Source organism: Narcine bancroftii, chromosome 1 (genome assembly GCF_036971445.1).
Source record: "Narcine bancroftii isolate sNarBan1 chromosome 1, sNarBan1.hap1, whole genome shotgun sequence".
Classification (NCBI taxonomy): domain Eukaryota; kingdom Metazoa; phylum Chordata; class Chondrichthyes; order Torpediniformes; family Narcinidae; genus Narcine; species Narcine bancroftii.
The window spans coordinates 152,259,323-152,284,483 of record NC_091469.1 but is presented as its reverse complement, the minus strand read 5'-3'; the positions used below and the strand labels follow the sequence as shown (position 1 = coordinate 152,284,483).

The 25,161-nt window shown below is 42.6% G+C and overlaps 1 protein-coding gene across 11 annotated transcripts in view; it reads left to right on the top strand.

Moving 5' to 3' along the window:
• LOC138765122 (G protein-coupled receptor kinase 5-like) overlaps positions 1–25,161 on the top strand; it is a 203,458-nt gene that overhangs the window by 107,653 nt on the left and 70,644 nt on the right. For all 11 annotated transcript variants that reach the window (XM_069941964.1, XM_069941908.1, XM_069941941.1 and 8 more), the window contains one exon: positions 24,834–24,946. In XM_069941964.1, coding sequence (XP_069798065.1) covers positions 24,834–24,946 — 113 coding nt within the window. The remainder of the gene's footprint in view (positions 1–24,833; positions 24,947–25,161) is intronic.

The window sequence follows — 25,161 nt, the reverse complement described above, 5'->3', positions numbered from 1 at the left end:
AAATTCTCAGATCAAGGCAGCATCTTGGGAGAAAATTATTTATATTTTTGACCAATGACCTTACATGAGAATGGAATAGTTGAATAGCTTCAAGCAGCAGGGCAAGGAGAGAGCAGAGTCTGTGATATGGAGACAGAGAAAGGTTAAATGAAGGAAAAGGGAGGCTCACGCAAAAGTCTGTTACAGGAAATGAAACAAAAGACACTTCTGAACTATTGCTGGTTATTTTGTTTTGAACCATTGATTTCACGTTGCAGGCAAGTTTATTGTTATCTGATTGTACAAGTACAACCTCGGTGGAAAACACGCGGATGCACAACCAGACAACACATGCAGACAAACAATACATGTGCCGAACAAAAATTCACTTACGCAAATAAATAAAGATTGTTTCAATAATATGAGAGTCTTGGTGGGTGAGTGTGAGCAGTTCCTTTGGTCGTTCAGCATTCTCCCTGTGGGAAGAAGTTGTTCCTCAGCCTGGCGGTGCTGGCTCTGATCCTCCTGGATCTCTTCCCCTGCTGTATGCAGGGTGGAAGGGGTCCTCAAGGATTTTGCTTGCCCTCTGCAGACAACGGTCTCAGTAGATCACGTCGATGGTGGTAGAGGGAAATTCCAGTGATCCTCTCTCCCACTCTTGTAGTCCTCCTGTAGATTGACCTCCGATCTATTTTCTGCAGCAAGCCACACTGTGATGCAGCCGGCCAGGACATAGTCCTTCATGTTGCACTCATTGTTTCAGATCATTATTTTGAACTTGCATCATCTCCAGGTTGTCTATTTTGGCAAGTCTGATAATTGGTGTGACAACATAGAGGAAGATATTAATTTGCAGGATATCAGTGCAATTGACAAATCAATTTTGTACAGAAAAACTAAGATGTAACATAAATGTAGGATAAATAACTTTGCTATATAAAGGACACTGTTTGACCTGCTGAGTTTCTCCAGCTTTGTTTTTACTTTGGATCCCCAAGTCCTCTCCTACCAGCCCCTGCAGCCAACATATGCTCTGACCCGAAACGTCGACTGCCTTTTACTCTTGATGGATACCACGTGACCTGCTGAGTTTCTCCAGGACTTTTATGTATTACTTTCAACCCGCGTATCAGATTTTAATATTTACCTTCATTGCAGGTCAGCTTAACTTCAGTGAAGGAAATCAATTCAGAGGGTGTAATACATATCCTAATCGAGAAAAGTACAGACTAAACAAATTCATGCTGATGGTTTATTGTTGAGGAAACATAAGAAATAGGAGCAGAATTAACTGAGCTATGACTTTCCTCTTGAAGGCAATGGAGGTGTACAAGATTATGAGAGACATCGATGGGGTGGACAGCTGATACTTTTTTTTTAAACAGGGTGGCAAAGGCCAATACCGTAGAACATGGAGCAGTGCTGTTAGTACAACACTGTCACACCACCAGCGACCCATTCAAATCCGCCGTTGTCTGTAAAGAGTTTGTACATTCTCCCTATGTCCCCAGCCGAAGCAAGGGTCTGCAATCGGGATGTCAGGGGCTCTGGTAGGTGGGCGGCCGGGGTGAGGGTTCACTGTCAGGGTGTCTGGAGCCCAGGTGGAGATTGAATTTTACATGGGTCATATGGAAAACGCATGATTTTTGGACAAAAAATGTGGTGGGCGGGGGGAGCGTTGACTATTACATGAGTATATACGATATAAATCTATTCCTCATCAATCTTAACCCCATCCCATAATCATAAATTTTTCTTGCATCTATGTAACTATTGAAGAGTCTTTTAGTTGTCCCTATTGTACCTGCCTCCACACCACCCCTGGCCACACATACCAGACACCCATCACTCTGTTGGGGAAAAAAAAACGCATCTTTGACATCTCCCCTAAAATTTCCTGCAGTCACCTTAAATGGATACCTTTTTACAGTACAGAAACAGACTCTTCTGGGCCACAAGCCTGAGCCTCCCAAATATACCTATGTAACCAATTAACCTCTTAACCCAAAACGTGGGAGAAAACCGGAGCATCCAACGCCTTAAATGATGAAGGTACTTACTGCAGTCAGAAGTATGACCCATTTAATAGTCAACCCCCCTCCCCCCCAAATGTGACCCAAAAAATTGGTCCAAAAAACTCAGCTATTACATGAGTATTATACGGTATGCGTTGGCAAAAGATTGTGGGTTAAAGGGCCCATACTGTGCTGCACTGTTCTTTATTCTATGGCCAGAATTCACCACCATCCTTCAAACCCAGTCAACTAGGTCATTCGGATTATACCACCACTACCCTGCACATACCCTATCATCAAAAAATGGCCAATATTAGCTCTAAACCCAGCAACTGAGATTCTGTAGGTCTTGTGTAAAGAATTCAAAAATGTGGCACCTCTATGACAAAGAAATTCCTCCTTATTTCTGAGTTGAATGGCCAGCTTCTGTTTCTTGATTCACCAGCTTGAGGGAAAACATCAATTCCTCACCCACCTTGTAAAAATCCTCACGGATTTTCAGTGTGTTCTTGTTCAGAGGCCACAGGATCTGACCTCCTAAGCAGCAGATGGGGCCTCAGTTGAATGCAACTTCACAAGATGGGTGTGAAGGATAGCAGGCTTGTCATGTGAGGAGAGACTGAGTAGACAAGACCAGTACTCTTCAATGGCCAATCACATTGACATTTAAAGTCCCTACATGCTCAGCAGGCTGGATGCTACCTCTGCCTGAGGTGTCCAGTACCAATGGTCAGGCTCAGAATAAGGACTGGGCCATTAAGGACCAAGCTGAGGAGAAATTTCTTTACTCACAGTGTGTGGTGTCTTTAGAATTCTCTCCTCTGAATTAACTCAGTCACTGAGTTCATTCAAAACAGAGATTGATAGGTTTCAAGGTATATAAGGAATCAAGATATATGGGTACAGTGTGAAAAAGTGGTGCTAAGGTAAAACCCTTAGCCCTGATTGTGATTAGTGGTGGAAAAGACTCCAAGAACTGGATGGTCTAGTCCTCTTTCTATCCAGTCTTGTGTCTCATTTTGAAGACAACCTCTCCCCCCCCCCCCCCCCCCCACCCCAGAAGGGTGGCTAATGGCTCAGATTTCCGATTGTGCATGGGAACCCACAAGCCTTTTAACCCAGAGCTCCAGCATTCCTGCCAAGTCATGTATCAAATTACACCAAATGAAAAACAGATCAGTTTTAAAATCATGAAAATACAAACTTACAACTTAGAAACAGGCCATTCAGCCTCTCTTATTTGCTCCAATAGATGATGCGTGACATGCACCGAAAACCTATTTTGTTCTCTATTTGGGGTCGTGCAACGCTGAACAGGCCCTTCAGCCTAACTTATCCATGCTGACGAACATATTATTCTGGGATGGCCCCATTTGCTTGCATCTGGTCCATATCCTTCCAACTCCTTCCTCTCCATGTACCTGTCCAAACATCTCATGAATGTTGTAATTGCACCCACTTTTCCAGTTTCCTCCGTCAATCCACTGAGAAGGCGAGGGAAAGAGGTTGTGGTCTCAACTGACGCGATGGACCAAGGTCTCACTTATCAATCTCCCATTGTGTCTATATTCAGTCAACTCTCAGCCCTCTCTCATCCTGAGCCAAAAGTCCAGGTAGCTCAAATTTTCCCATTGGGTGTGTTCCCTTAATTCTAGTGCAATTTTTGTATTTTTTTTTCACTTCTCTGTAAAGCTTTTTATATTGTAAAGGATTTAACTGTGGTCTAATACAAGCTTGATCTAATTTCATTTGTTTCTAGCTCTCTGAATATTAACATTATTGCTTTGACTTTCTTCATGGCCTTATAAATCTTCATTACTACTTACTGATTTGGTAATAAATTGATATTTCCATGTCAGAGATTCATTACTGGTGAGTAAGGTACCTTGAGAAAGGGCTCAAGCCTTAAACATCGGATATGTACTGTATTTTTTAACATTACTATATATATTGACCGGCTGAGTTTCTTCAACATTGTGTTTTTACTTCAACCACGATGTCTACAGATTTTCTTGTTTTACTAGGGGAATCCTATTCTCGTGGCGTCTCAGGGCAGATGTGTGGGGAACAGAGGAGATGCAGTTGAGGGCTGAGTTAATGGTAGTAGAGGAGAAGCTATGTTTTCTGAAGATGTCCTGGAATGGGAAGCCTCATCCTGGCAGCAAATGTCACAAAGATGGAGAAATTGAGAGAAAGGAATGGAACCCTTACAGGAGACAGAGGCGTAGTCAAGGTGCCTGTGGGAATTTGTAGATTTATGGACAATGTCTGGATAGTTGGACACAGATCAAGGCAGGGGAAAAAGTTGCTGGAGATGGACCAAGTGCATTTAAGATCAGGATGGAAAATGGCAATAAAGTGGATGAAGTTGATGAGGAGATTGGGAGGCATCAGATAAAGAGTTGAGGAGACTTGCCTGTGCCTGTGTGAACTTGCAGGATGGATGTGTTTCTCACAGAACTGATAAAAAGATAATCTGGGACCCATGCAAGTACCCGCTTGCTACACCTTGGATTTGACCCGCAATGACCTTTCTTCCAGCAGCATTTCACTAGCATCCCTTGAATCAGTACTTGCGTCAGATGGCACAGAGCAATTCAATTCAATAACATTTATGGGTTGAGATATGAATGTTTGCTTTGCTCACAATGTCCACATCCTACATATAAATAATATCCACCAAAATTTAGTTTCTAGTTTCAAAGTCTCCTGGGAGTATCTATTGATTTTGAATGCATGATTGGCCTAGATTGTTTGATCAGAGAACATTTGGACACTGGATTTTTTGTTGTTGAATATTATGAGTTTCTGTGCTGCAGTCATGGATTTATCTGGCGTTACGTTGAGATTGGCTGCATACTATTTTGTATGAATGTATTGAAGCAACAAGAAGAGTAGGGTCCTCCAGATCAGCCCTTCTCAACAGGGTCCATACAGATTCCCCCCACCCCACCCCACCCCACCGTGCCACAGCACATTTAATGAGGCTGAAATCCTTAATAATCCTTTGTTTTTCTTAGTGTAGTTAGTAGGAGAGAAGTACGGAAGAAACCAACTAAACTTGGCTGCTTCACAGGGAAGGGGGCCCATAAACTCTGAAGGGACCAAAGCCAAAAAAAAGGTTGAGAACAGCTGCTCCAGATGTTCAATTTGCCCTTCTAGAAGCTAACAACATTGCCTCAGGTCCTAAAGGTGATGGGGATTTAAATGGTGGTGGGAACAAAATCAATGGTCAATTTGATGGAAACCTTTGTGGATGCACAAGATAGTTTTCACAGGTTCCAGGTCTTCTCAAGAGAAGGACTTTGAACCATTGTCTCTAATGTGAAGTGTGGCAACCGATTTGCACATTGCAAATTCTCAGAAGAGGGTGGTGACCAGGTCTGTTTTGGTACAAAGAAAATAAATAGCTAGAAATACCTTTTAGAGATGTGCATTGATCAGACAGGAAACATCCCCATCATCCTCTAACAGCACAAAGGGACTTTTAACCCCACTGGAGCTGACAGGCTGATGTCTGATCTCAAGGATTGCATTGCACAGATTGCAATGCCTGCTGCGATCTGCATTGGGAGCATGGATTTGTTCTCATTGATGGAGGAGAAATGGAAACCAAGTTCAGAGATATTGTTGGTGGTAATCAACAAAATCTGCAGAAGCTGGGGTCTCGTGCAATACGCCAAATTCAGGAAGGTCACACAGCATCTGTGGGAAGTAAAAAGCAGTTGAGGCTTCAGGCCTGAACTGCCTCACGGGTGAGAAAGGGTTCATGCTCGAAGGGTCTACTGCCTTTTATTTCCAATGAATGCTGAATTTCTCCAGCACTTTTGTACACTGCTCATAGAGATTATTATTGTTATTTCATGAGCCCGCAGAAGATAGATGAATTGGAGAAAAGGGGAGGGGGGACATCTCAAAATTCTGGCTGTAAATTAAAACAAAATTGTGTGGGTTGGCAACCTGCCCAGACCTGTGACAACAGCGCCAGAGATTTTCTTGATAATTAACTCAGGACATTTGAACAGATGTTGCCTGAATAGTGATGGTTTGCATCCATCAAGTGGCTCCACAGAGTCCGCTGATCCTGTGAGCTCCAGGCGTGGCTGCGTGATTTTAAATCAGGATTTCTTTGTTTTATTTTGGGAGTTGCAGTGAATTGCTTAGATGGGACTAGGAAGTCGCAAAGCAGTGAACAGCAAGCAGGGTAGGTCAAGATCTCTGTCGGATCCGATTCACTGAGGGGGAGCATGTGGAGTTATTTGCCACGGACTGAAAAAGGCACATTGAAATTCAAAGCACAAACATGTGGAAGAAACTTAGCAAGTCGCACAGCATCCATTGGAAGTAAAGGGGAATCATTTCTTCCCATGGGTGCTGCGAGACCTGCTGAGTTTCTCCAGCATGCTTGTGTATTGGACTTGACTCCAACATCTGCAGACTTTCTTGATTAACCGAAATAGCATTCAGCCTATGCCAATTGAAATCCCACAGCAACCCTAAGTCGCAGTTCTCCAAAGGCACATCCAAGTTTTTGAATGTGTGCTAAAATATGAAAATTTCTGCTCTCTCAGCCTTCTTGCAGTGAGTTACAGTTCCCTGCTCCCACTGGGTAAAATATTTTTCATCTCCCCACTAATTTTGTTAATTACGGTCACTCATGCCCCTTGTCTTTTGAGGGAAATAAGTACTTTTTGCTCTCTCTCAGTACCTAAATTGAGTTTTCTGTCAGCCTCTTTTTCAAAGAAAATAACTAAATATCCAATCTTTATTCATCTCTACAATATTCCCCTGATCTGGTAACAGGGGTATTGTGTGCAATTCTGGTCTGTGGATTAAAGGAAGGGTTTGGAAAGGGTGCAGAAGAGATTTAACAAGATGTTGCCTGGATTAGAAGATATGCACTTTGAGTGGTTGGATAAACTTGGGGTTTCTTCTCTGGTGACACCCTTGTGAACTTTCCCTTCAGCCTGTTAACCGCTTGATATACTTTCTAAGGCTGTGTGACCGGGATTTCAAGTGTTGCACTAAAATCTTGTACAGCTAAATGGAACCACCAAGGTTTGAGTGATCTCCTCATATCCAAATCTGTTATATGGGGCTTTATTCAGGTAAAGGGTCTGCCGGACCATCCATATATTTTGGACATCATGTCCTTGGCCTTTCAACAAAATAAAGTCATTTGAAAGTGATTGAATTGACGTTTTGCCAGCTATCATAATGCCTTTTGCTCTGTGTTTTAATATTGTTAACTCTGCTCTGTGAAAAGTTGAACTGGCATTCGATTGACCTGTTTTAATGTGAGGATTAATAATCTCCATAATGCTGTGCATGTATTCATGTATTCATGCTGTTGGTATTTTGTTTAGTATTTTGTCACATTGTATGTAGACTGCTCTCAGAAGAACCCTTCCCACTGTACGAACAGGTTAGCTCTAACATTGCTTGAGGAACTCAGCTGGTCTCGCAGCGTCCACAGGAGGTAATGATGTATTACCCATGTTTTGGGCCTTCTTGAAGATGTATATCTTAAGCTCCTATGGATGTTGCGAGACTGGCTGAGTTTCTCCAGCATTTCTGTGTGTTTTTACTACAATCTCAGCATCTGCAGACTTTTGTATTTCACCCCAAGTTCTAATATTCATACAACTGTATAAAGTAGAAGAGCACAAATTAAAGAATAGGGTGTCAATGAAATAGATCAATTAGCACAGAGCCAGCGCAGCACGAGTGCACTGTCGTGGGGTTCATTCAGGAGCCTGATAACTGCAGGCAATAAGCTGTCTTTAAACCCATTGATACTTGCTTTCACACCCTCAAGTCTTCCCTCGATGTAAGGAGGGAGACGAGAGTGTGTCCAGGGTGTGATGGGCCCTTCAATGTGTTGGCTTCCTTTCTTATGCAGTGGATGATGGAGTCCGTGGAGAGGAGGGAAATCTGTGTTGCATTCACTACATTCTATAGCGTCTTCCAATTTTGAGTTGAGCAGCTCCCATAAGTACGTGAACCGATTCAAGTATATTCTGTATTAAACAAAGTATGATCTGAGAGAATCACATTTGTGTACCAGCTTTGGCACTGGAACATTTTTATAGTTGCTAAACACTTTTCCTAGCGAAGGAATTTATGGGCAGCAAGCTCCCTGAAACATCCATGATGTTGGCCGTAGGATTTAAGTGACAAATGTTGCTTAGAGTACCAGGGGAATTTTTCGCTATTTTCTTTTCTTTGATTTGGAGAGTAATTCGTGTTGGGTGGAAATATGGTGAAGGTTTTGTTGGTGGGGAGGAAGCAAGATGGGCTTTAAGGATGGAGGGAAGCAAGGAAGGAGAAAATGGGTATATAAAGAGAAAAGCAGGAATCTGGCCATAATGAAATAGACAGAAAGAGTTCAAAATAAGGAATCTAAAGGCATTTAATGGTGCTGTTCACAATTATTTAGAAGCAATAAAGGAGACATGGCAACCAATAAATGCATATCATGCTCCCATAAACAGCACTGTGCAGATTACAAAATAGTTCTCTTTCCAGTGATGTTGCTTGAAGGATTGATGAACTCAGTTGCTCTTTAAAATCATGCCTTGAGATCTTTTGCACCAGTGCTGTGCACCTGGCAATCCATCAGACAAGGTGTGAAACTAAGATGTGTTTTACGTAAAGGTGCATGGGATTGTTTTAAACAAAAGATGGTTGAGAGGAGAACAAAAATCACTGGAGGCAATTCATGTTGCAGATGTGCAGAAGATTGTTCGACCTCGTTTGGTGCATTATGTGCAGTTCTGGTTGCCACACCACAGGATGGATGTGGTAGTAATAGAGAGGGTATAGAAGAGACTCACCAAGATGTTATTTGGAATGAAGGACTGTGGATAGAGTATAAGGGGAGATTGGATTGTTGCTGTTGGTAGGAGAGAAGTACAAACTAAACTTGACTGCTTCACAGTGAAGGGGGCCCATAAACTTTGAGCAGAGTCCTAAGGGACCAATAAACAAAAAAAGCTTGAGAGTGAGCTGATATAATCAATAGATCATAGTTAAAGTTAATGCAAGAAAAAGAGTGACATTTCAATGGTACCGGTTGGTTTTTCCATCCCATAGGGCTTCATGGTTAGCGTAGTCAGGGGAGGTTTAAAAGCCTGATAGCCATTGGATTAAAAACTTAACTTTTTAATATGTTACATTTTGACATACAGCACAATAACAGATCATTTGGGCCATAAGTATGTTCCACACAATTGCACCCAATTGACCTACACTCCCTGTATGTTTTGAATGGTTGGAGGAAACCCACACAGACACGGGAAAGAATGTACAAACTCCTTACAGACAGCATGGGATTCGAACTCCTGTCCTGATTGCTAGTGCTGTAGCAACATTGCGCTAACTGTCCCATGCTGACCGTGCTGCCCCATGCTAACCATGGTGCCCTTCAACTAGAGATTCCATTTTGGATTTGGTCTTGCCATACCTTTTTGGAGTCACCCCAAAATTTTCTTCATCTCATATTCTAGCTTTGTAAGCAGAAAATCCTACATTCCATTAGCTTCTGTTTTTGCATCCATCCCTAATATTCTACTGGACCCCACCCCCCCTCCCAATTTCTCTCTCGAGCTCTTCTGCTGTTGAATTTATACCACATTCTGAATGATGCATTCAGCCCAATTCCCCTTGTACTTAATCAATCTCCAATCCATCAAACATGGGTTAAGAGCGAAAGGTGAAATGTTTAAGGGGAACATTTGGGTAAACTTCATTCCAAGGGTGGTGGGAGTGTGGCACGAGCTGCCATGAGAGGTGGTGGATGGGAGTTTGATTTTGGTATTTAAGAGAAGTTAGGATAGATACATGAATGGAGGGTCTTGGTGGGGCATTGTCTAGGTGCAGGCCAATGGGAGTGGTCAGAATAAATAATGTGGCATGGATTAGATGGGCAGAAGTGTCTGGTTTTGTGTTGTAGTGTTCTCTGGAAAGGATATTGATCGAAAAGATTTGGAGGGACATGGGCCAAATGCAGGTTAATGGGACTGGGTTGGATGGAATGGATTGTACTGCTTCTTTACTGTAAAACTAACTTCTTTGGACAAAGTACTAGAAATACCCTTCAACCAAAAAGAATTTAAACCAAGATTAATTTTAAAACTCAAATCAATGATCAAGCTCGTGAGGAAGGGATTTCAAGTTATCAGGTTGAATGGGGGTAATCCATGTTCTCTGAATGATGAGATAGGATGGGCTTTAGGGACTTGGCTTGCTCCTTCCTGAGGTACTAGAAGGGACTCTGCCCACGAGGAAATCTGTGTTTGAGGCAACTCGGATATTGATCACCTTCTGCGATCCTCTGTGTTAAGGTATCCTCTGTGTAAAGGGATAGATTCCAGCTTACTTTAGAAGTGTAGGATTGCCAACCTGTGGCATTGCAAAGAGACTGAGAATGGGCTTCAATGAAAAAGTTTGAGAATGGTTGATATAAGCAATAGACAAATGATCACAGTTGAAGTTATGCAAGAAAAAAAAAGTGGCATTTCAGTGGTACATTTCAATGGTTGCTTTTTTAGTAGGTGGTCCAGTCTGGTATGTGTTTTTCAGTGCAGTGAGTATGATGAATGAACAGGAAAGCAGTTTCAGTCTGGACAAAAGATTTGGGTGGGGAAATCATTTGAATTAATGTAATTCCACAATGGGTTTTCAAATCTTGTAAGGAGAGCGTGAAAACTGGAACTATGGAAGCTAGGCAGAGTGTGCAGAGACAATCCAAAAATAAATACTTTGGTTGCCAAGTGAGAGATAAACTGGGAGGCATGAAGTAAAACTCTTCCATTATAATAACTGTATGTCGTTGGAAGGAAATGACAGATGTTGGGGACTACAAAGGCCACGTGAAAAGGAAAAGCCCCACCTGTCCAGTCAGACGGTCTCTCGTACTATTAGTGTTTTATGCATCAGGTTATGGACCTACCTCTATGACATTATGGCCAAGAAAGTGCATCGATGCCTCTATTTCCTCAAAAGCCCAAGGAAATTTGACACGTTACCAGTGCCTCCCAACAATTTTTATGGATACAGCATTAGAAGGCATCCTACATGGATGCATCACAGCATGGTACGAGAAATGAGTGAAACAAGGAAGTCTGCACTCTCTGTGAGTGTTGATGATACACAAAATTGCTGGAGAAACTCAGCAGGTCCTGCAGAATCCATGAAAGGTAATTCGTGATGAAGGGTTTCGGTCCAGAACATTGGCCATCTTTCACCTTCCATGGATGCTGCCTGACCCACTGAGTTTTTCCTATATTTTATGTGTTGCTCCGGTTCTCCAGTCTCTCTTGTTTTCCTCTTGAAGGACCCATCCCACCCAGGTCATTCTTGCTTCATTCCCCCTCCTATCAGGCAGGAGTTGGGAGAGCTTGAAAACGCAACTCACCAGATTCAAGGATGGTTTCTTTCCCACTGTGGTCAGACTCTTGAACAGTTTCCCATCAGTAAAATTTGATCTTACAAACACTGCTTCATCAAGGCCCTTTCACTGTTTTAACTGAATACCATATATGGCCTTGTCTGGATGATCCTCAAAAGTTTCACCTTAAAATTGGGGTCATCGAAGTCACAACAGGGCCGCCACCTTCCTGCTGACTCCGATGCAATCCTGTGCATGCCCTGATAGTTATCAGCGAAGTCTCAGCACTCCTCTGCAGGGTCCGTCCACTCAGTCCGACTGCCGCTGGCTCTGTACAGGCTTTAAACAGCCTGTTTCAGGAGCTGACAGTGGTTTATTTTAAAATACCCAAATAAAATTGAAACATTTTACATGGTAATTTATTATTAAAATATTGTTCTTCTTTGGCTTGGCTTCGCGGACAAAGATTTATGGAGGGGTAAATGTCCACGTCAGCTGCAGGCTCGTTTGTGGCTGACAAGTCCGATGCGGGACAGGCAGACACGGTTGCAGTGGTTGCAAGGGAAAATTGGTTGGTTGGGGTTGGGTGTTGGGTTTTTCCTCCTTTGTCGTTTGTCAGTGAGGTGGGCTCTGCGGTCTTCTTCAAAGGAGGTTGCTGCCCGCCGAACTGTGAGGCGCCAAGATGCACGGTTTGAGGTGATATCAGCCCACTGGCGGTGGTCAATGTGGCAGGCACCAAGAGATTTCTTTAGGCAGTTCTTGTACCTCTTCTTTGGTGCACCTATGTCACGGTGGCCAGTGGAGAGCTCGCCATATAACACGATCTTGGGAAGGCGATGGTCTTCCATTCTGGAGACGTGACCTACCCAGTGCAGTTGGATCTTCAGCAGCGTGGATTCGATGCTGTCGGCCTCTGCCTTCTCGAGTACTTCGATGTTAGAGATGGAGTCGCTCCAATGAATGTTGAGGATGGAGGAGAGACAACGCTGGTGGAAGCGTTCTAGGAGCCGTAGGTGATGCCGGTAGAGGACCCATGATTCGGAGCCGAACAGGAGTGTGGGTATGACAACAGCTCTGTATACGCTAATCTTTGTGAGGTTTTTCAGTTGGTTGTTTTTCCAGACTCTTTTGTGTAGTCTTCCAAAGGCGCTATTTGCTTTGGCGAGTCTGTTGTCTATCTCGTTGTCGATCCTTGCATCCGATGAAATGGTGCAGCCGAGATAGGTAAACTGGTTGACCGTTTTGAGTTTTGTGTGCCCGATGGAGATGTGGGGGGGCTGGTAGTCATGGTGGGGAGCTGGCTGATGGAGGACCTCAGTTTTCTTCAGGCTGACTTCCAGGCCAAACATTTTGGCAGTTTCCGCAAAATAGGACGTCAAGCGCTGAATATCGTAAGCTGCTTTTAACAGCATTCACTGGTCAGCGAAAAGTGTCAAATTTTTTTGGGGGTGTTGTATTGTACAAAAGGTTCGCTCAAAACCACCATTTTAGATGAAAATTCCAAAGGTTGTCCTATACAACAGGATATATGGTATTTCTCAAAAACAATCCAGTCTTTTTACACTACCTATTGTATAGAATGCAAAATGAAGCCTTTCACTGTATCTTGTCACACATCTCTTCCAATACAAGGACCATTTACTTCACATGTTTGGCTGAAGCACGTCAAAATTTTGGTGTGCGTGTATCTTGGACTTGTGCATGTCAATAAACTAATGATCATTATCAACTTGCACTCGAGTTGGAAAGAAGTATGGTGAGAAGTTATAAGCATATGATGTAATGTGATTGACATGTTTATGGAAAAACCGCCAAGATGCGCTGTGTGTACTCTTGAGACTGGACAGTGGCAGAACGTCGGTTCTGGATAACCTCTTAGGATGAGCTTAAAAGAACAATAAATACTTGCACTCCATTCCATAGTCCTTATTTGCAAGATTTGAGAGATACCAAATGCTTTCGATAAATACAGTGTGTGCAGCGAATTAAATACATTTGGTCACTTTTGTGTTGTGGGAAGATTTGCAGCCAGTTTGGACAGTTTGAGGGATTCAGTTCTAAAGGTTTAAATTCCATTATTGTCACGTGAAACTACATTTAGAATGTAACATACATGAAATGGGGAACTTCTTATCTTACAATTTCTTAACTACAATTTGCGTGACTGACAGCCCTAATTACAAACAGGATACTAGTTTATCTTGCAAAGGATTTATATTTAACTGCCAAAGCAGAGTATGAAGGTGGTTGAGGACACTTAGTTCTATGTACTTTTTGGGTTGCTATAAATTGAGGCGCTCTTAGGAGAGCAGGAATGACTGTTATGTTTGGACAGATTATATCTGGTAATTGGTTGATAAAGTATTTCTCACCTGTAAAAAGGAAATTGTGGTCCCTTCATGTATCAACCCCAAAACTTTTTTTCTTCTGATGTCTGTTAGTTACAGTAAAAATTAATGCTCAGTACCATCGTGGACCCGCATCAATTGCCCTAGGCATTCATTTCTGCCACAAAGAAACATCCATTATCTCCAATAATGGAGGCTTTAGAAAGGGCACAGAAAAGATTTACCGGGATGTTGCTTGGTTCAGAGGATATCAAGTTCGAGATTGTAGAAGAACAACCTGATGAAACAGTGTTCTCAATTCCTCAGTGCAAAAACAAGCAAACACATACAGGCATAACACACATACAAATGATACATATGCACTATGTATAACGAATAAATATTGTTAAATAAATGATAGAATCTCCGAGGGTTTGTATGAGTAGTTCTTCAGTCATTCAGCATTCTCACTGCCCCTGCGAAGAAACTATTTCTCAGCCTGGTGGTCTTAGCTCTGATACTCCTGTATCTCTTTTTAGAAAGTAGGAACTAGAAAGTGCTGCATATGAGGTAGAAGGGGTCCTCTACAATTTTACAAGCCCTCTTCATACAGCTATCCCGCTAGATCAAGTTGATGAGGGTGGGAGGGAGGTGCCGGTGATCCTCTCTGCCACTCTCTGCCTCTGAACCAATCCTCCATAGCAACTGTACAACATTGTGATGCAGGGCGCTCACGACAGAGCTCCTGTAGAAAGATGTGAGCAATAAGGAGAGGCTGGACAAACTTGGCTTGTTTTCTCTGGAGCACTGGAGGCTGAAAAGTGACCTGATAAAATTTTTGAAGTTTTGAGGGGTGTTGACAGTGTTAGAATCTCCCCCACCCCCACTCCCCGCCCCGGTAAAAATGTCAAAGACTAGAAGACCGTAATTGAAGTTGGCATGGGAGAGGAGTTTAAAGGCAATGTGCAGGGCAGGTTTTTTATACGATGTGGTAGGTGCCTGGAACGGGTTGCCAGCACTGTTCCCTCTAAACTGTGGACATGTGTGTGAGCGCATGTTTTGCAACCAGTGCACAAGGGAAATTAATGTACATTCATAAGTTAGTTTCCAAAAATGATTTAGTAATTAATAATTATACTTTTTGAAAATAATCTCTGAGCTGCTTCTGTTAACTAATGAGTCGGTTAAGCAAGTAGTTAATCATACTTTTATTAAATTGAAACATGCCAATACAGTTTCAATAGCCATGAGAGATAGGCTGAGCCAAAATGATCTTGAAACAATTACAAGTTTACATTTGCACAAGCATACTTTTGTCACAGGAAAAAAATTTGCACAACATAAAAGTTTTGCACATTCTGACTTCAAAACATTAGAGGGAACCTTGGCTGCCCGGAGTAGTGGTTGAAGCAGATAAAGTTTCTCAGCATTGAAGAAGCTTCAATATTAATGCATGAATATGCAGGGAATAGTGGGATACGTGTGTTCAAGCTGCAAAGTTTTAGTTTAAATTGGGCATCATGTTTGGTGCAAACATGGGGCTGAAGGGCTTGTTCCAGTGCTATGCTGTTCTTTGTTCATCAGTGGCTGCGGTGTATCCCAGCGATAAAATACGTGGTATTTTCTCATCCTGTCCACTTTGGCAGCACCTCTCAATCCCAGGACCTCTACCACCAAGACTGTCAAAGGCTGCTGTGCACGTGAACATTCAAGTTCCATTCCATACCACTCTGACATGGAAATATTATCACCTGTGGTTCTTCAATTCCAAATTCTGGAAATGTCAATCCAATACTGCAGTGGGAGAACATTCAGTGATTACAAGAGTTTAGGGAAGTTGGGACCCCATCCTCTTCTCAAGAACAATTAGAAATGGGTAATCAATGATGTCTCTTCACACGACACTCGCGTTCAAAAAAAAGTGAATCGTAAAGCTTCACCAAGATGATTGATGAGTAGCTTAACTACAAACCTGTTCATAATAAACATGGCCGGGTTACTGCTGTCCATGCATCTCAAACACATTTGCAATAATTTCGGAGGTGATCTGATGGAAAATAATGATCTGATTTATACTTTAAATGTAAAACTGTTTTTTCAGACGTCTGTTTTTGGCTGATGTGAGGATATGGCCAGCACTACTAGATCTGTGAATCTTGTTACTCAGGTGGTCATACACAGGCAATCCCAACTTATCCAAAGGTTGTCCACCCAACTAGACCCATATGCTGAGTTTGGCCCGCATCCCCTCCAAACCCTTCCTCTCTAAATAACTGTCTAAATGTCTGTAAAATATCACAATTGTTCCTGCCTCCACCATATCCTCTGGCAGCTTATTCCATATATCCTCGAGAAAAAGTTGTCCTTTGGGTCTCTTTTAAATATTCTCCCTCTCACTTTAACCCTTTGGACTCCATGTTCCTGTTTTCAGACCTATCAACAAAAGCATGTACTCTGTGTCACAATTAACAAGGCTACATACTCTGTCCTCATTTTATACCCAACCACCAGCTGGTTCATTACTAGTGTTCGTTCTGCAATTTGCCCATGGACCTGGTCCCGAGTATATATTATGAAAGGTTAAAAATGGCTAGTGTCCAAAGGGTTGTCTGTACCCCCTAGTTTTAGACTCCCCTACTATGGGGAAAAATTGCGTCCATCCATCTTGTCTTTGTTCCTCAGCCACCTAACTCTACATGGACAAAGACGTGGGGCCCATTTATGGACTGTTATCGTAACCTAAAGAATTAGGGTTGTTCTGAAGCTTTGGTGCTGTGCTGTCCAACTCCAGGTTGTTGTCGCTTGATTCCTATGTGTTAACTTTTAACCTTGCTTAGTGGTAGAGGTTTTGAACTATAAGGTTTATTTTTTTAAATTCGTACCTTTTGAATTGTACATTGCAACATATAGCTGTACTGTTCAATTTTGCACAATATAACAATCACTAAAAATATTTTAAAAAGTCCTAGCCAATTCAACAATTCTGTGTCACTCAGTAGTGTGGATTCTCGGGAACATTGGGTGAATTTAAGGAAGTCCACTCATGTTGCCTGGATACTAAAGGTAAAAGTTCCATTATTATCACATAATACTACATTTAAAATGTAACACGCATGAAATTCTTTAATTTTGATTACCGTAAGGAAGGCAGAGAGTCACCACTTTGTCCAGTGCCCCTCACAGAAATGAGGCCCCAGCGAGGATTGAACTCGCGACCCCTGGTTTGCAAGACCAGTGCTCTAACCACCAAGATATCAGATTAGCTGGTACTAGGGGAATAAAGAATTTTTGTAAACTCAGAGCAAATCATACAAAGGTTTATTGGTTTTCATAAATGGTTACAAATTAACAAAATAACTTGGAGGATAATGCATTGTCCAGCAGAAAGTGGTTCAGCAGATAATGTCCTGTGGTCAATATCTGGTCATCTTCACTATCTAATTTGACGTCCTTATTCCAAGTACATAATTAAAACAGAAAATATGTACTGGTTGGCAATCAGTGGAGAGCGGGGTGCCATAGGGGTTGGTAGTGGGCCCACAAATATTCGCAATGTACATTAATAATCTGGAAGAGGGGACAGAGTGTGGTGTATCTAAGTTTGCAGATGACACTAAATTGAGTGGAAAAGCAAATTGTGTAACGAGTGCAGGGACCTATAAATAGGTTAAGTGAGTGGGCAAGGGTCTGACAGATGCTGGTAAATTTGAGGTTATCCACTTTGGAAGGGAAAAATGCATGATCAGATTATTTAAATGGCAAATGATTACAGCATTTTGCCTTGCCAAAGGACTTGGGAGTGCTTGTGCGTGAATCAGAAAATGTTGGTTTGCAGGTGCAGCAGGCTATCAAGAGGGCAAATGGAATGTTGGGCTTCAATGCTGGAGGGATTGAATTTAAGAGCAGGGAAGTTAAGCTGCAACTAGTGAAGCCACATCTGGTCTCCTAACTTGAGAAAGGATGTACTGGCTTTGGGGTGGTGCATAGGAGGTTCATGAGATTGATTCCAGACATGAGGGTGTTAGCCAATGAGCGATTGAGTCAACTGGACTGCACTTGCTTGAATTTAGAAAAATGAGAGGGGATCTTCTAGAAATATATAAAATAATGAAAAGCATAGATAGGATTGAAATAGGTAAGTTCCCATTGGTGGGGGAGGCTAGAACTAAGGGACATGGCCTCAAGTTTCATGGTAGTAGATTTAGGACAGAAATGAGGAGGAAGAGCTTTTCCCAGAAGGTGGTGAATCTATGGAATTCATTGCCTATTGAAGCAGTTGAAGTGACCTCAATGAACAAATTTAAGGCAAGGTTTGATAGATTTTTACCTAGTAGGAGAACTAAGCGATATGGGGAAAAGGCAAATAGGTGGAGATGAGCCTATCATCAGATCAACCATGATCTCATTGAATGGTGGAACAGGTTTGACAGTGACAGATGGCCTACTCTTAGGTAAAAACATAGAAAACCTATAGAACAATACAGGCCCTTCGGTCCACATGTTCCTACCTTGGAAATTACTAGGCTTTGCCATCGCCCTCTATTTTTCTAAGCTCCATGTACCGATCCAAAATTCTCTTAAGATACCTGCCTCCACCACTGTTGCCGGCAGCCCATTCCACACTCCCACCACTCTCTGCGTTTAAAAAATCTTACCCCTGACATTTCCTCTGTACCTACTCCCCAGCACCTGAAACCCGTGTCTTGCTCCTATTATGTTCTTGTGTACAAATTGTACTGTTTATTTGCAGCACAAAGGTAGAAATGCCAGGATTTATGTTCACTCCTTGCACACCTCTAATCTCTTTCACAGATCAATCTTTTTCCTTTGCTGTCTTGACAATAACCACAACAGCAGTGCGAGTATAAGACAGCTTTAATAAACTAATACGTACACTAAGAGGGTCTTGTTTCTCTGCAAGACAAACCTGGAAGGCTGGACTGTAGCTCTGGACTGCTTTATAGACAAGGTCACTGGGATGACCCCTGCTGACCTAGAGGTGTAATTACATCTCACCATATGTTGATTTTGTTCAGCCCCTTAGGGGGCAATTTTGTTTGTTTCACTTCCACTTTCTGATTTCCCTGTACCCCCGCTAATTCTCCCTCTCCTGTCCAGCATCTTCCCTTCAACTCTTTACGATTAAAAACCATAAACGCACCACTGTCCGTGGTAGCAAGGTGCATTTTCTAACATCATTCCTCCTGAAATTCCTGTTAATTGTATTAATTAGCTCCTTAATATTTATGCTTTCCTTACCCTGGTTCACACTGAAAATTCAAACTCTGCATTTAGACTTTCATGAAAGAGCTTGTGGTTTACTTCAGGCATAGAGAGGCCCTGCCTCTCCACGTTGCTCTCCATTGCAGGCAAAATCTTCGCTAGGATTCTACTAAATAGAATAATACCTAGTGTCGCCGAGAATATTCTCCCAGAATCACAGTGCGGCTTTCGCGCAAACAGAGGAACTACTGACATGGTCTTTGCCCTCAGACAGCTCCAAGAAAAGTGCAGAGAACAAAACAAAGGACTCTACATCACCTTTGTTGACCTCACCAAAGCCTTCGACACCGTGAGCAGGAAAGGGCTTTGGCAAATACTAGAGCGCATCGGATGTCCCCCAAAGTTCCTCAACATGATTATCCAACTGCACGAAAACCAACAAGGTCGGGTCAGATACAGCAATGAGCTCTCTGAACCCTTCTCCATTAACAATGGCATGAAGCAAGGCTGTGTTCTCGCACCAACCCTCTTTTCAATCTTCTTCAGCATGATGCTGAACCAAGCCATGAAAGACCCCAACAATGAAGATGCTGTTTACATCCGGTACCGCACGGATGGCAGTCTCTTCAATCTGAGGCGCCTGCAAGCTCACACCAAGACACAAGAGAAACTTGTCCGTGAACTACTCTTTGCAGACGATGCCGCTTTAGGTGCCCATTCAGAGCCAGCTCTTCAGCGCTTGACGTCCTGCTTTGCGGAAACTGCCAAAATGTTTGGCCTGGAAGTCAGCCTGAAGAAAACTGAGGTCCTCCATCAGCCAGCTCCCCACCATGACTACCAGCCCCCCCACATCTCCATCGGGCACACAAAACTCAAAACGGTCAACCAGTTTACCTATCTCGGCTGCACCATTTCATCAGATGCAAGGATCGACAATGAGATAGACAACAGACTCGCCAAGGCAAATAGCGCCTTTGGAAGACTACACAAAAGAGTCTGGAAAAACAACCAACTGAAAAACCTCACAAAGAAAAGCGTATACAGAGCCGTTGTCATACCCACACTCCTGTTCGGCTCCGAATCATGGGTCCTCTACCGGCACCACCTACGGCTCCTAGAACGCTTCCACCAGCGTTGTCTCCGCTCCATCCTCAACATCCATTGGAGCGCTTACATCCCTAACGTCGAAGTACTCGAGATGGCAGAGGTCGACAGCATCGAGTCCACGCTGCTGAAGATCCAGCTGCGCTGGATGGGTCACGTCTCCAGAATGGAGGACCATCGCCTTCCCAAGATCGTGTTATATGGCGAGCTCTCCACTGGCCACCGTGACAGAGGTGCACCAAAGAAAAGGTACAAGGACTGCCTAAAGAAATCTCTTGGTGCCTGCCACATTGACCACCGCCAGTGGGCTGATAACGCCTCAAACCGTGCATCTTGGCGCCTCACAGTTTGGCAGGCAGCAACCTCCTTTGAAGAAGACCGCAGAGCCCACCTCACTGACAAAAGGCAAAGGAGGAAAAACCCAACACCCAACCCCAACCAACCAATTTTCCCCTGCAACCGCTGCAATCGTGTCTGCCTGTCCCGCATCGGACTTGTCAGCCACAAACGAGCCTGCAGCTGACGTGGACTTTTTACCCCCTCCATAAATCTTCGTCCGCGAAGCCAAGCCAAAGAGAAAAGAGAGGCCCTACTGTTCACCAACTTCAATCATCCAGTGAAAAGCTGAAGTAGGGCATTAGGCAGGCCAAAAGGGGCCTTGAAGTGTCCTCGGCGAGCAAGATTAAGAAGAATCCCAAGGCACTTTATACTTGCATTAAAAACAAGAGGAATGACTGGGGAGGGAGGGAATAGGACCACTCAAGGACAAAAGAGGAAATTTATGCTTGAAGTGAGAGGTACTAAAATAGTATGTTTATGCATATTAAATGCATGCATTACATGTTTTTTTTTACAAACCGGGTATCTCAGTAAGAGTGCTATACCAGAACTTTATTATATGTTGAATATAAAATTGAAGTTATTTGAGCATCAACTGGTTCTACATTAAAATTTAATTTTTAATTGGTTGAATGCAATTATTGGGGGGAAAAAAAAGCTAAGTCAAAAACCATGTAACATCTGAAATAGCAAGTAAAATAATGATATCGTTTATTCGTCTCCTTCCTTATCATCCATAAACCCTTCTGGTTGTTGTTCACTGTCTTCATTAAAATACTTTGGGATAGCCTGCAACCATTCTTCCACTACTGTAGTCAAAACAAACACACCATTGCTGTTAACTGCTTTTGTCATCAGTGGTGGAATCCCCATCAGATGCCAGCTTTTCTGAATCCACTGGTGTTCTCCCACACTCTGGCAACCCATTCGCAAACTTCAGTCCAGGTTGCTCTTTTCAAGCGTCCCGATGGGGTGAACTCATGAGTGGTGTTCCGCATCCGTTCCTCCCATCTGATCTGACGATTAACAGCAATATCGAGTGGGGCAGTTTACATGTCAGCCCACCCAGAATTACGGTAATGTGGGCGCCAACAGAATTTATTGTCTTTTGTGTTGAATTCTCTGATGGAATATTTGGGAATGTTTTTGGGAGATAAATTGGTAAAATTAGAGTAGGTTACATACATACACACATTTTAAAACAGATCTTATTTGAAATACAGGAGATTTCATATTGACAGTGACTTTACAGAAGTTATGAAGAACCGCTGTGGAGATTTCACAAGTGGCTGTTAATTGAAGTGAATGAATGGACTATTGTCTTTAAAAGCCACAACAAGAAACAGGGCGTCTCCTAATACCTCTTCACAGAAAGGTCATTGAGAGGTTATTGTTTACCTATAACAACAGATGGACCAAAAGAGGAACTCCTGTTTTTTGCTGGAGAAGGAAGGTCAGGGGTTTTGCAAGTGAGGGAGAGAAGGACATGCTTCTGGCAGTTTGAATCTCAGATGGAGAGAGAGTCAGAAGGGAGTCTTTGATTTTGTGTGTGATACAGAAAGCGGTAACAAGCCAGGAGGAGCTTGTTGGAACTGAAACAGAAGCTTTAGAGTGGCGGATGGCTGGAAGTGATGTTTCTTTTGGAATAAGAAGAACAGAAAGGAACTCTGTGGTAGCCTGAAAGAAAGAGGTTATCATCTGGAGAACCCTGATGGGGCAAGTTTCATCAGTGAAACATTGAGGTGACTAATGGTGGTACCTCAGTTGTGGAAATCCTGGAACAACAAATCTCTCTCTGCAAGCCTACAAGAACCTCCCTTTCGAGCAACTTTATGCATGTTAAATTCTGTGCACAGTATAAGAATTGCCTGCAACCAGTGAACTTGGAAGAAGGAGAAGTAAGATTGAATTGTGAACTTTTCTTAAACTTACACACACATTACATACACGTGTGCTTAGAATTAGAAGGGGGTTAAGTTTGGTTAGTTGTTAATAGTGATAAGTTAAAGTTTGATTCTGTTTTCATGTTTAAAGATAATTAAAAACAACTTTTGTTTAAGTAACCATTTGTCACGGTAAATATCTATTGCTGCTGGGTTTTGGAGTCCTTTGGGCTCATACGATTGATTCTCTTTGTGGGCTGACATGGAATCATATATGAATAATGATTTATTTAAGACACCTTCCACCCATAGTTTCTTAACATTTGTGTCCATCCAACCTTTCTGTACAGTGCACAGTGGGCAATTTTTTTCTTTCAGCAATGCTACTCTTTTAAATATGATAATTGGCTTCAATTTAGGGCCACTTGCAGTGCAGCCAAGGACTACAGTAAAGCATGACCTTTCAAGTCTGGTGGTGGTTTTGGCCACAGATTTTGTTCAAGAAACAGCCACAGTTCTTGTGGCGGGGATGCCAAAGGCCATTGGGGCTTCGTCCATGTTAATGATGTCCGCAAGTGTGATTCTAAGTTCTTAAATTTCATTGGCGACAAAATGGCGAAAATTTATGTTTTTTTCCCAATCATCTGGAAGTCACTGACCTACAATTGTTCTAGTTTTAATGACAATATGTTTCACTTCATAAACTTTGATATCTATGGGAAACCCGCCTTGAAATCCAGTATGCTTCTTTCACATACTAACATCTTCGCTTTTATCTGAATGGTGACTGTAGATACAACCTGATTTTGTTCTCTTCGACTAAGAACCCACTCCTTCAAGTTAAACTCTAACTGGGGCCATTTAGCTTTGGGGCCACCACATGCGCATTTTCTTAGATTCATCTTCTCCAGCTCACCTTTCTCGTTCCTCCATCAACAAATGGATGATTCGCCAACCCTCGAATTTTCTTGGTGCTGCTCCATTGCTGGATTCTTCCGCCTCTCAGAACTACTCTCAGTTTGAAGTTAGAGGTGTAAGATTTGCGTTGGATTCCTCACATTGTCAAAACCACTCTAGATTTCAAAGGTAACGTATGCGGAGCACAAAATGTGAGGGCCTTTTATACGAATTTTTAGATTATGGCTGATGAGGCTAGATCGAATACAGATGATAGTTATACAGGCTGATAATGTTATCTGCACACTTTTCACTTTGATAGGACATATTATTAACATGCTGGACAGGACTGACTAATATTACACATGTGGTACACATGTGTGTGCGCTATATGGCAACATTTTTATATGATTTCAGATTTTCTGTGCATTATAAGCGTGTGCGCATTAATTGCCTGTGTGCGGTATGAGTGAAAATATAGTACTTTGCACGATGAGTTTATTGTCCTGCACTTGAGTACTATATAGATGCACCAAAATTCTTGCTGTAGCCACAGGGGCACTTTGTTTAAACAAAACAACTCCAGTGCATTAAATCTCAACACTCCCCAATACCGAGTGCATCTATAGGGAACACTGTCATCGGAGAGCAGCAGCAATCATCAAGGATCTGCACCACCCAGCACATGCTTTGTTCTCGCTGCTGCCATCAGGAAAGAGGTGTAGGTGCCACAAGACTCGCACCATCAGGTTCAAGAACAGCTGATACTCCTCCACCATCAAACATCTCAACTATGGACCCCCACACTGTACCAACACATGTCTTGCAGTTAACTCCCCAGTGTTGCCCACGCTGAAATGAAGCAAGGGCTCAATCTCAAGGGAAAAAGAGAACGAGCTGCTCCATGGGGTGGGCTTAGTATTGTAGCCAGCAGGAGGGACTGTCTCAAGTATGCCTAAAATAAGCAAGTTGTTCAAGAGAGTCAATCTCAAGGTGCGTGCTCATCTGTGGGTGGATCTAACTTTTGATTTGGGGAAATACTTTTGAGTTGCCTGGTTAGTTGACCTTCCAAGAACAAGTGCATCAGAATTCATTTGTTCAGAGCAGTTTACTGTCTGACCTGTTGGATAATACTCCTGGTTACAAAAAGGGTCTTCTATAATGCCGTGAGCCCTATTTAGAAATATTGTCTATAGAGGAAAGGGAGACCCCAGTGATCTTCTTGGTTGTTTTCTATATAGACATCGGAACTGATGACTTGCAGTTACCACACAATGATGTAGCCAGATAGGACACTTGCAGTTGTTCTCCTATAAAAGTCTGTCAAGATGGGGTCCATTAGCCTGGCCCTCCTCAGCCTCCTGGGAAGTGTAGGTGTTGCTGTGCCTTCCTGACTAATGAGGAGGATTATCACATACGAAATTAAATTCCTGTCACACCCACACAGATACAAGGGAGAAAGGTCAAGAAATGGAGCAGGACTGAAGATGTTAAACCTGTCAATCATTTGACTAATTTGCTGTTGAACTTTATATTTGAGATGTATAATTTTGTAGCTTCTGAAAATCAAAATGTTACAGTTGTTCTGGACATATAGTCTGGGCTCATATTTAATTTACTGCATAGTTTGCCATGTGACTAACCTGCTCTTGAATGTAATTGTTTTTTTCTCTAGAAAGAGATTACAGTAGCCTCTGTGACAAACAACCCATTGGTAGGCTGCTTTTCCGGCAGTTCTGCGAGACTCGACTTGAGTTGAAGAGATGCATTGAATTTCTGGATGCTGTGGTAAGGCTTTACTTCTGTCACCTTTTGGATCCAGGGTGAACAGCTCTAATACCTTTCCTAGTTGAATTATGGAGTTTGACAGCACAGAATTTGGCCCTTTGGTCCAGCATGCTCATGCCAAACAAGTCATGCCCACAAGCTTGTCCCATGGCCTCCAAATATTTCCTCATCATGTCCCTGTCTAAATGATGTTTAAATGGTACCGTTGTACCTGC